Raw genomic sequence first — 12,997 nt, 5'->3', positions numbered from 1 at the left:
ACTGTACACACACACACACACACACACACACACACACACCCTGCCATGGAATTTAATTACTATTCATTTCTTTCCTGCTGAGATTTATAGACATCAAATAGTATGTTGAACTCCACTGTGACATACACATATACGTAACTGATAAGAGGTAGCTTTAGTATACAGATGGACAATTTTTTAAAATGTTACGTGTTAGGAAAAAATATAAAAGGCATAGAAATCAGTTCCATGATTTTAGTACCTTGGACGATATTACATTTTAAGGAGTCAATTTCCATTGGAAAAACCAGTGCTTAGTAACAAGTACTATGAGTCAAAGGGCTCAGAAACAGAGTAAAAGAAAGCTAGAGAAGTCCCGAGACTGTATGTATTCAGGTGAGGACAATTTAGGCACATTTATAAACTGAGAGGCAACAGGAACAGGTTTGGAGGAGAGAAACAGGATTCTGGAGGATACCGCAGGCTTTGGTGGGCTAGCCTAGATAAGGCGGAGGTATTAAACCTGGGAGGGACCTGGGACTATAGGGAGAAGAAGTTGATGATGTCAAACTGATGGCGTGATCTGAGTACCTGCTACTATTTATTGTCATCATCGTCGTTGTCATGCTCCATGCAGCTCTTCCAGAATGCTTAGTGACTCCAAGCAACTTGAAGCAAATCGATACTAAAGATGAAAATGGGCAGTGGATGTTGTTGCTGGATGGTCAGAATAAAGTAAAGTTTGCACATTTTGCAAGCGGAGTGTTCTTTACTGATTAAGGGGAAAGCAAACACAACTTACCTGCCACAACAGCTCCTCCTGGCAACGTGAACATAATGAGGAATACTATACACAGCACTGGGCTAAGGAGCCTTCATATAAGGTACCTTAGGTGTGAAAAGTGCAAGAATTAATAGTCTTTCCCCAGAGTAGGCTGTGTGAAAAAAAAAAATAAGGTGTTGCCAGTAAAGAACACATTTCAATGAAAGTCCAGAGTTAGGGAGCTTCCTGAGAAAAAAACAAGGGCTTATAAAGAAAGTTTATACATTCGAATGGGGCTTCATGAGAACACAGTTGGAATGGGTCTGGAGATAGATGATCACTTTCAACAGTGACAATGAATGAGAGTGGGAGAACCTAGGAGGTCGAGGAGGCCGTGCAGTGCATCACAAGTTGGGCTGGCAACCGCATGGTCAGTAGTTCAAAACTACTGTCTCCTCCAGGGGAGAAAGAAAAGGCATTAAAGATTTACTGTAAAGATTTATAGTCTCAGAAACCTTCAAGGATAGTTCTGCTCTGTCCTATAGGGTTGCTGTGATTCAGAATTGCCAGAATGTCAGTGAATTTAGGTTTTTTGTTTTCCATACCAGTACTGGAGGACAGCGAGCTACCTAGAGCTTGTAGAAGCAAGAAGAAAGTGACAATAGCCTTGTGAAGAGATGCGCAGTTTTCTTTGTGTTTCTATTGGAAAGGGCCGTCAAATTACTTACCAACATAAAGCCTCATTTGATTAAGAAACCTTTTATGCTGAATAAAATGTTTGAAGAAAAAGCTGTCATTTTTAAGCAAGAGTAAGTTACACAGAAAATAAGGAATTCACAGAAATCAAAATTGAAATGAAAGTGGAATCATGAGGTAAGTAAGCAATAAACCTGACTTTCCCTTGAAAGTGACAAACTAAGGTGACCTGATTTCAGAGATCACAGAAGGGGTTGCCCCTAGGGGTGTCTCCTGAGAGCTCTCTGGCTAGAACCTTGACCATGAGGGGACAACCTTCGGGTAAGGAGAGATGAAAGACCACCTCCATAGGAAAGGATAAGCAGAAATATGTTCTTAACCTGGGGCACGACACGACCTCCTGAGACTTCACAATACCTGTGAGATTCAGAAACTTAGTCAAGAAACATGAAAATATGTTGGCCATCATGGAAGTACAAAATACCATTCTATGCTTATCAGATTACTAAACTCACCCATCCACCCCGGCTCGCCTCAAAAAAATTAAGCCCTGAAGTTAAATCAATGTTGGTGAGTGTGCAGAGAAATTGGTGATTGGAATATAAATGGGTACAACTACTTTAGAAAGCAGATCGATAACCATTATCAAGCAAAGATGAAAAAGTACACATACCCTTCACAACAGCACCCAGAAGTTCCACTTTCGGGGTGACTCGAGGAGCCGTGGCTGTGCCGTGTGGGTCCTGTGCTGGCAGCCAACTGCAAGATCCGTTTGAAACCACCAGCACCTTCGGAGGAGAAAGATAAGCCTTTCTACTCCCCAAAAGAGTTACAATTTCAGAAACCCGTAAGGGCAAATCTACCCCGTCCTCTAGGATCCCTGAGTCAATATTGACTTGATGGCAGTGAATTTTAATTTTGAGAGGTTTCTATTCATGCCACCCTTCTCCAGAAGAGGTTTATACAAAGATGCTTATTTTACAGTGTGCTGACAGTTGTATAAAACTGGAAACAACCAAAGGGGCCATCATGAGAACGTATCAATGCATTGTACTATATTCATAAAATGGAATATTTTTGAGCCATGAAAATAAATTAACTGGACCTTGCATGTATTTATGGACCTCAAAATTAACTGAGCAATAAAAGAAATCTGCAGAAAATTTACACTATTGCATTGATGTAGATTGTGTGAACATGCAAATCAATCATATATATCATCTATGTCTCCAATTATGTAGCAGCAGTAGTGCAAAATCCTCATGTACATAATAAACATCAACATACTGATTACTTTGGAGGAGGATGGAAAAGAGGGGAATTAAATCCACAAGCCAGAAACCAGATTACGTGTACTATTTTATTTTATTTTTCATGGACTATGGGAAATGCGGTAAAACTCTTAAAATGCGCTGTACTTTGGTTAAGTTCACAGAAGCTTATTGTGTTTTTTGCCTACACATCTGAAGCATCTCACAATATTTCCATTGTGGGTGAGAGAAAATTTCTATCGTTCTATAAAAGGAAGCCAAGGAAATGCTTATCTCAGGTCGAGTTCTCATTAAGATGGAGTTTTCCATGTGGAATACTTAGTGGGAAGATTAGCAGAAGAGAAGGCCAACCATAATGCAAAGCCACAGCGCCTTGGCGATCCCCCGGAGCGACTATGGCCCAGTCTTCTGTGTTTTCACCTCAATCAGCGCTTGGATGTGATCTGCTCTTGAAAATTAGCCATTGAGGATAAAGAACTTACATTGTTTGGTGTGCCCTTGATGTAGAAACATCAAGTACAGTCTTTGGAAATCTTCAGTTGTATAGAACACTGCAGCATAATAGCACTTATGAGACCTCAATTCGCATTCCCTCCTACATCAACAGGGACAAATAATTGTCTGCATGTTTCCAGTTCCAAACAGCCGCTGATGTACCTAGTACCTTTAAAAAACTACAAATCATAGGTCATGTAAACAAACAATACCATCAAAGATCCTAATTCCACAAAGCTGCGGTAAATGCTGTGTTATAGGCATGTTCCTATGTTTCATGTGATGTACATTCATTCGTAAATATGCTTGAACAACAGTCCTCGGCCCTTCACTTGCTTTTATTTCCTTGAATCACAGGAGCTTCAGTTTCAACGCCTCACCCGAGAACTGGAAGTGGAAAGGCAGATTGTTGCCAGTCAGCTCGAAAGATGTAGGCTTGGAGCAGAATCACCAAGCATCGCCAGCACCAGGTACAGGGCCAGTGGCTCGCTCTTTACATGCCCTCAAGTTGTGTGCCTTATTATGTGTTCTCGGACACCGCAGATAGTTCTGTTAGCGGTAGCATGTTTTCTTGAAATAATATCAAAAATGTCAATGTATCTAATTTTGAGGCTCCTCTTAAAAAACTGGATTATCTTTCAGTCCTATGCTTGAAGTCTTCTACATGGGGTTTGTAATTTTTTCATAGCTGTAGCTGCTAATGCTTTCTATGTGCTGCTACACTTGATATTGCTTATGCATCCAGAGTTGTGTTATGTTGATCACAACTGAAACTAACTCATTTGGAGCCGTTAACTTCAAATTGGTTGTTGCTTTGGAAGACCTACTAACAGATTGTTTTTGTTTTGCTTCACAATTTACTAAGAAATATTTCTAAGGGATGACATTTAATAAGTTCCGGGGGGCGCGGGATATACTTTGGGTCTTCCTAGAACTCTGAAGAGTGATAAACGCACTCATAATAATCAACCATACAAGACCGAAAGGGCAGCTCTGCCTGCAAACAAAGCTCAGTAGCCAGGAAGGGCAGGATAACAGACAAATCGGCCTGGGGACCCCCGGTTGGAGGTGGAATTGCAGCTAAAGTTATGAAAGAAAATGTATACAAATTGTTGAACAAAAACTAATTTGTTCTTTAAACTTTTCTCTCAATCCTTGATTAAAACAGATAATATTTATAACTTAGCTTGTTCAAATATATTAAGTGTAAAAAGTATAAAACTGCCACTTTTGTTCTTCATGTAAATAGCATCTTTTATACTATTTCAAAACCATTGCTTAGTCTTGTCTAATCTCTAACTAGAGGGGAGACATATTAATTGGAGAAAGGGAAAGCCAAAAATTCTAATTACTTTTTTTTTAAAAAAGACGAAGACTTCGCTCATATTTTCCTAGTTTCTCTTGCCTACTCTTCTGAAGGTGCAGGCATGCTGCCCTGTCCCTCAGTCATTCACTGCCACTCATTGTGACGTCAGGACCTTCTCGTGAACGGAGCTCTACTTGTAGATTACCCTTTCGAGCGCATTGTTGCTATGAATTTTTAAATCTCTTTGGCTAGTAAGTTGTTCTTCTCTGCTCCCTTTGCAATTGTGAATATTGGTTTGTTTCCAACGGATAAAGTATACAAATAAGTTCAGTAAAATTTTCAAAAAGAAACATAAAATATTTCATCATTTTTAAAAATCCAGAATAAGTTTCAATTCCAGCAGTATAAGCCAACTAATTTAGAAAAATATAGTTTTTAGAGTAATCAGAACATTAATAATAGATCTACAGAATTCATTTTGGACTTCTTTGTTAGGTCAATATAGTTAGTTAGCTACCTACCTAAGCTAAAATAGAAATTATCTTGCTAAAACTCCTAGAAATACGAGCTATATAGCAGCAGCAATAACAATAATAAAAGCCAGTACCTGGAGGGAGTGGCAATAAAGAAATGAAGATAGCCATGCACTTAGAATGGGGAATGGAGAGACCATTATAAGCCGGAGTTAGAAGCACTTCAGCTGCCTCAGCTGCAGGGTCTGGGGTCAGTTATAAAACACTAAATAATGATTTGAGTCTTTGTAAGAATGTGGGAATGTAAGAATGAGACCTTGGACAGGCTCAAAGTCACAAGTTTGAACATTGGATTAATGCCTTAAGCCATGACCTTCAAAGGGATGCACCCTTAACCCTCCTCTTAACTTCCTCCACAGGGAGGCTAGGAGTCCCTTATTGTTCAGAAACGACAAACTCATACCATAAAAATGAGTTCACATGTATTCTTTCTATAAAAACAATGTTTATTTTTAGATAATTACATATATTGTTTTCTTTAAGAAAAGTTTGAGTTCACAATCAGATGTTTGAAAACAAAGTCTAGAATGCTTGACAATGAGTAAGAACCAGCAGGGAACAGTAGATAATAAGAGCTTGCTCTGACTGGAGAGAGTCTAGGCAGAGAGGGAACAGGCCCATATCAGGAACGAGGCTTTGACTGAAGCTGTAACTCTGTTTAAGAGAGCCGTCTGGAGAAGCATGCCAAGTTCACAGCTGTTCAATAAGGTGTAGTTGGAATCTACACACCTTAAAATCCTTTATTTCTGAACTTTTGTTAGTTTAAAAATATTAAATCAATGTTAAATTTTTAATGTAGCTAATTTCAAAGTTTTTAAAAAACACATATTCCAACTAATACTCTGTCACTAAACGTTGCTGTTTCCTAGTGCTTGTTATAGAAATCAGCCTGTGAGTGCTGCATGAATTAAAGGCACAATCAGAAATGGGCACAAAGGTGGAGAGGAGGCGGGTGACAAACGTGTATGCGCAGACACAGACCCCAGCCTGTAGTAGGACCCGGGGCAGAAGGAGCTTCTGTGGTGTGTACAGCATGTCCTAACAGGTCTCTTGGCCTGGGTTGGAAGGGCGCAGCTGCCGTCTAATTCGAGAGAGCCTGAAACCTGGGTAATGATCACCTTGCACCTGTTAGCCTGACAGGTGTTGTAGGGCAGCATTTGGCAGAAAATTCAGTATGCTCAATAGAATGAAGCGAGCCAGGCGGTGGGATGGGAATCAATTACGTACTCTTAAGAATAACAAAGAAAGGTGACTTTCTTCATTTGGGTAGTGGGAATGATGATCTGTTTAGGTTGTCCAGCTCTCATCTCACATTGGATTCCCACGTTTCCTTGATTCCGTAGCTCAGGGCTCATCTCCTCCCACCTTTCAGTAGTTCCCAAATCTCTTAGGCAGAGCCATTAGTCTCTGCGCCTGCCTTAGCTCGCCTCGCAATGCCTAACACTCAGTCAAATGCTCATTGATTGAATAACAAGCGACAGGGAAGCTCCTCGTTTATTTGGACCTTCTCAAGTAAGGTTATCTTACCGCTAGACTCGCCCCTTCCATCTTTGCATTTCTAGCCATCCTTTCACCCACTTCCCCCATCACACTGTTAGTGGACGTCAGAAAACTGTTGGCAGGTAGCTGCTCCACGACCACTGGGCTACTGTGCGGGCAGAGCCATGAGGAAACCGTGGCTGTTAAGATCACCAAGGTCTCAATTATGTTACTTCTTTGAGCCTTCCAGTTTCTAGTTGGAGTATCAAAATCTAAAGATTTTGAAAAAGAGAATTCACACCTACCCATACCCTTTTCCTCACAATCATTTCCTATTTGCTCAAAGTATCGTAAAGAAGATTTTATTCTTAACAGAAACATAAATGTAATCAGCAAAATGGGGGACTGACTATTTAGTTACCGTTTCCTATTTTCTCCTCTTTTATTTGGATGCTTATATTGAAATGGTAAGGCTAGTTCAAAGATAAGACCAATGACTCAGAGGAAAATGAAGGTAGATTTTATTAATCTTTTTAGTTCCTCAAGGTGTTTTGTTTTGGTTGCCATTAATGGCTTTTTCCTGTAAGTAAGAAAGAAGCAATGGCATAAGATCCCATTTAATAAATAGCTCTCATGTTGAAGTAAATATATTATGTCGCCCTCCCCACTCAGTGTGTGGGTCAAAAATGTGTAAGCAATTCCTTCACACTCATTTTTCACCCTGCCCATAACTTCATGTTACAGAGAGAAACCAAGCCTCCACATATTTTTACACCGACCCAGGCATATCTGAAGGAAATGAACTTCGCTGCCTTGATTAAAACTTGAAAATCTTAATGATTAAAATAAAATTGCTTAGTATTTTTATTAGGTTTTTTGTTTGTTCATTTGTTTTTAAGTAGTCTTCTAAACCAGGTAGTAAGAAAGAAACCATTTCTGATAAGATTTTCCAAATTGTTCTGTGTACTACTACAAGAAAAGCAGTCTATAGTGATCCTTAGTCTGAAATGGGTGTTTCCTATACCCAAGCCAAAAATAATATATGCAACATCGAGAAGCCTTGAAGGTGGGCTTGGGGGGGGTCAGGTAATACAGATGTGACAGCATTTCTACATTTGAACTGAATATGTAGGGAGACGATGAACCTGTCTGCTTGCGTTAAGAATTTCAGCCTCAAACCCTGGCAGCAGTTCTACTCTGCCCTAGAGGTCTTCTCCGCGTCAGAATTGACGCTGTGGCCATGGGTTTCTGGGAGTGGCGGTGCTGCAATTAGAGGTCATGCCTTCTGTGACTGGTTGGCAGGCTCACCTGTAAGTTTTCAGATTCACGTCCCTCTCAAGGTGCTCGGGAGGAAAGGCTGGCCATCTACCTCTAGAATCAGTCCTTGTCAGTTCCACTCTGACCTACATGGGTCACCAGTGAGCACCCATTGGCTGTTTGGTTGGTTGAATGCTATAGTTATTTGTGTACTTAACGTTTTCCACATTAAATGTGTTCTGTGGTATCTGTTAGGAAAATTACCTTTGTGCATTTGTATTGTGTGTGTGTGTGTGTGTGTGTGTAATTTTCTCTTCATTCCAAAAGTACATGAAACACCATTCAAAAAAATATAAATGGATAGAAGAAGCTAAGGCAAAGGGAAGATAAAATTTAGATCAATAAGAGAAGTCCAGGTTTGAATAGCATACAGAAGGATGATATAGCATTGCACACATTGGCTATGAGTGTCTTAGTAGCTGTACTATAGATAGAAATGTTAATGACTTACATGGTTTGTTTGATGCAGGGTTTTGAACAGGTCCAAGCCCTTTATGCCATGGCTAATAAATTGAAGTCTGAACAGACCTGAATTTGTATAATGTGGTATTGAAAAGATAACTGGAACAGGCAAAATTACTGATGGAAGCAAATCCTATATTGGCCATTTATTACCGTGATAGTCTCAATTTTTACTTTAATTGAAGTCAAAAGACTTATCTAAAAGTGGATCTTTTTAATTATTGTAAAAAATGTTAATGACAACTTTTGGAACTAAAGTACAGGGTTTTTATTTGTTTTCTGGTTTGTTGCACCTAGTTTAAATTACATATAAATATTTTGTAAGCCATCATTCTCTACACACTGCCCTTTACCTGATTGGTTCTGGTGTTCAGAAGTTATGCTAGATTCTAGGACAATTCCTGTCCACATTAATTGAATGAAGGGGAAATGATGGCAGTATTGTAATTAAATAGCTTCAAACAGTCTTGAAGATTATCGCTTCCTTTTCATTTGGCTTAAACACTGCTAAAATAGAATTCTTTATGATTTCAAAAAAAGTCATTCAGTCTTGACAAACGGTCTCCTTATCACCACTTAAGAACTCTGTTATTTTTTAATGAATAGATTTTATTTCCCACTGCCTTTAAATTTTCCCCCAAACATTGTGCAGGGTCATCGGCTGGTGCCCATCAGGCTTTCATTGATACTATTAAATATTCTGAAAGTGTTTTAGGGCTGACAGTAGCAGGAAAGGCTTTTTCATGGTTCACATCTTTCTCTTAAGTGAATATTTTTAAGTCACTGTGAAATAAACCTTCTCAAATGACACATTCTCTAAAAACGAATTGCCTTTTTAGAGATTGAAATTTGTACCTTGACACAGTATATTGTGTATTTAATGTACCTCTTCAAGGAGATGCGGGGTAGAGTTCTGTCCCTTTGACCTTCATTGCTCGCACCAGCCAAAATCTGGGAAACTTTTAAGTGCCCAGAAGGAAAAGTTCACTGGGAGTCTTGTGATGGTCTTCAGAATGTATAGTTTCCCGTATTTCCTTTCCTAGTATTATATTTGGTCAGCAGTGACTCTAGTGGGAGTCCTTGTGGGGTTAGGAGTTGAAGTTCCAGTGGTAACCACAGGGACAGCAGTTCAAAACCACCAAACCACACCGTGAGATAAAGGCGAGGCTTTCTACTCCCATAAAGAGTTAACAGTCGTGGAAACTCACGATGCAGTTCTACTCTGTCCTTATGGCGTTGCTATGTGTCAGATTCGACTCAATGGCAGTGTGTTTGCGTTTTCTGTGGGTGACTCTAATGGTTAAGCAAATGTGATTGGAAAAGCTCTCTGTCCTTATAGCTCAGTCAGAAAATAAAGAATAAACTAATACTGTGGTGTATTGAATATTTGATAAATGAATGTTCATAGCAAATCTAGTGACATTTATATTCTGAGTATAATTCCTGTTGTAAACATACTCCAAGAGTCTGTCTCACCTCCCCACCTCAAAAAATTTGCTTGTAGCTGAGCGGCATCTCCACGGAAATTATTTTATTTATTTGGAGCCTTCTGCTTGAACACAATTCTTTCAGAAGCCATTTTTAATTGCTGCTTCTCATTGCCATTCCAGTCACAAATTTCAACCACAGACGTATTTCATCTGGGATGTGCAAATCCGAATGGCAACTGTTTCTACTCACTTGAATTCAACTTGTAGAAGGGAGTCTTCTGTGGGTCATGTGAGCCCCAGGTAATCTTCCAGTGCTGCATGAAGCTACTCCATTGTAAAATAAGTGTGTGGCAATGTAGAATTTTGATTTTGAAAGAGATCATTTTCATAAGTAACAGAACATTTGATGAGCCTAGAAAATTAGACAACAAATAAATTACCTATCCTCCTAGACCAATTTTGATGCTCTGCATGGGAGAAGCCACAATACAAAAATCCAGCTTAAACTTCAGCATCAGAAATTATTTTAGGACTATTTTAATACATCTGGTTAAAAGTGGAAAAAGACCAGCTGTATTAATTTTCCTAATAGTGATAAGGAAAAAACTTTAAAATTTAGAGGCCCATGCATCTAAAATATATGTTCCATGCTATTAATTATCTTTTAAAGAACTGTTTTCATTAAAATAATATTTTTGTAGTTTTCAGTCTTTAGTCTGTAATTGCCATTTTAAAAATATGTAACAGTGATGAATTATTAAGTCAATACATGAATTAGTTTAGTATCCAATTTTAGTCATCAATTTTTTAGGTTTTTATTTTTAAACCATATGTATATCTAGATGAACTATAACAATTTAAATAGCCCATACAGGGAATTTGAAGATGCATCACGGAAATATCTACCTTTTCTGATTAACGTTGTTGTTATCGCTAGGTGCTAATCAGTCGGTTTCGATTCATAGCATGTATATACTTCGGTATAACAGAGCAAACACCTAGTCCCGTGCCTTCTTCACAGTAGTTCTTAGATTGGAGCCAAGTTTTGTAGCCATGGTGTCAATACATCTTGACGAGGGCCTTCCTTCCTTCCATACTCTCCCGAGCATCGTGTCTTCCAGGGACTGGCACCTGCATGTCCAAAGAACCTGAGTCGAAGTCTTGCCATCTGTGCCTCTAAGGAGCATCCCGGCTGTCCTTCTTCCAAGACAAATTGATGTGTTCTTTTGGCAGTTCGTGGTACTTTCGATCTTCTTAGCCAACACCAGAGTTCAAATCCATCGATACTTCTTCAATCTTTCTTAATTCAGTGTTCAACTTTCACATGATCGAAAACACCAGGGCTTGGGTCAGGCATTCCTTAGTTCTCAAAGTACGCCCTTGCTTTACAAACTTTAAAGCGCTCCTAGGCATCACTGTTGCTTCAGTGAGAACTGACTGTGGATCCAAGCAAGATGAAGTCCTTGACAGCTTCACTTTTTTCCCCTTTCATCATAATGATACCTATCGTGAGGATTTTTATTTTCTTTACATCGAGCTGTAATCCATACTGAAGGCTGTAATCCTTGTTCTTCACCAACAAGTGCTTCAAGTCCTCCTCACTTTTAGCAAGCAAGGTTGTGCCAAATGCATATCATAGGTTGTTAATAAGCCTTCATCCAGTCCTAGTGCCAAATTAGAGAATCCACCTTCTCTTATCGTTTATTTTGCATACTGATTAAATAAGTATGGAGAGCAGATGCAACTCTGATGGATTTTACAAAAACTACCTTTTTGGATTTTAAATCATGTAGTCTCCCCTTGTTCTGTTCACAGAACTGCCTGCCGATCCACATACAAGTTCTGAATGAAATGTTCTGGAATTTCCACTCTTATCAAGGCCATCCATAGTTTGTTGTGATCTGCACAGTTAAGTACCTTTGCAGAGTTCACTTGAACACAGATAAACGTCTTTCTGGTATTCTCTACTTTTAGCCAAGGTCTGTCTGATATCAGCAATGACATCCTCTTTCCTCTTCTGAATTCAGCCTTACACTATCAACATATTGCTCCAATCCTGGTTGGATGATTTTCACTTGCATATGATAGCAATATATTGTTCCATGATTTGAACATTTTATTGGATCACCTTTCTTTAGAAAGGGTGCAAGTATGGATCTCTTCCAGTCAGTTGGCCAAGTTGCTGACTTCAAATTTCTTGGCCTATCACCAAGACCATGTTTTCAATGCTTCTAGTGCTTCATCAGCTGGTTGAAATATTTCAAATGGTATGCCATAAATTCCATAAATTCCTGTAGCATCGTTTTGGCTACAGCCTTCAGTTCAGCTTAAACTTCTTCCTCCATCACTATTGATTCTTGCTCATACGCTACCTCCTGAAATGGTTGAAATTTTACCAGTTCTTTTTGGTACAGTAACTGTACTCTTTCCTTCTTTTGATGCTTCCTACATCTTGCAATATTATAACTCAAGGCTTGAAGTTTTTTATCTTTCTTGAGTTATTTCAGATTAAGATATGCTGACCATCTTCTTCCTTTTTGGTTTAATAACTAGATTTTTGCACATTTCGTTATATTTTACTTTGTCTCCTCAAGCCGCCCTTTGAAGTTTTAGGTTCAGTTCTTTGACTTTATAATTTTATTTATTTGTATTAGCTACTCTCCAATTAATAGCAAATTTCGGAGTGTCATGTGAGATCCACTTTGATGTTTTCTTTCTTTTATACCCTTTTCTTGAACTTTTGCTTTCTTCTTGGATGGTGTACCGTATGTCATCCCACGGCTCATCAGGTCTTCTATTGATCATTAGTGTTTGATGCAGCAAATCGGTTTTTGAGACGTTCTCAAGCCCCAAGTAGAATATACTCAACGTTTTATTTTGGTTCTCATTTACTTGTTCTGATTTTCTTCGTGTCCGACCTGCATTTACATAGGAGCAAGTGCTGGTCTGTCCCACTGTCATCCCCTGGCCTGGTTTTAGCTGCTAACACTGAGGTTCTTCGTCAACTCTTCCCACAGAGGTAGTCAATTTGATTTCTTAATAAGTCCACATGGTTATTCCCATTTGTGTTGTTGAAAAAAAAAATTTGCTGTAAACAAATTGTTGGTCTTGCAAAATTCTATTATGTGATATCCAGCTTTGTTGCTATCACCAAGACCATATTTTCCAAATACTGTTCCTTCCTCTTTATTTCCAACATTTGCATTCCAATTACAGTGAACCCTCGCCACTTCGCGCTTCGACTTCCGTGGCTTCACTCTATCGCG

General features: G+C 39.0%; 1 protein-coding gene across 1 annotated transcript in view; it reads left to right on the top strand.

The window, feature by feature from the left end:
- The window catches only part of PKP4 (plakophilin 4), a 266,647-nt gene that overhangs the window by 140,961 nt on the left and 112,689 nt on the right, over positions 1 to 12,997 (top strand). The window contains exon 4 of the mRNA XM_045298126.1: positions 3,562 to 3,674. Coding sequence (XP_045154061.1) covers positions 3,562 to 3,674 — 113 coding nt within the window. The remainder of the gene's footprint in view (positions 1 to 3,561; positions 3,675 to 12,997) is intronic.

Source organism: Echinops telfairi, unplaced genomic scaffold (genome assembly GCF_000313985.2).
Source record: "Echinops telfairi isolate 266 unplaced genomic scaffold, ASM31398v2 ScPeMD7_4;HRSCAF=17, whole genome shotgun sequence".
Lineage (NCBI taxonomy): Eukaryota > Metazoa > Chordata > Mammalia > Afrosoricida > Tenrecidae > Echinops > Echinops telfairi.
Note: the sequence above shows the minus strand (reverse complement) of the source record. Positions and strands in the feature narration are given on the sequence as shown.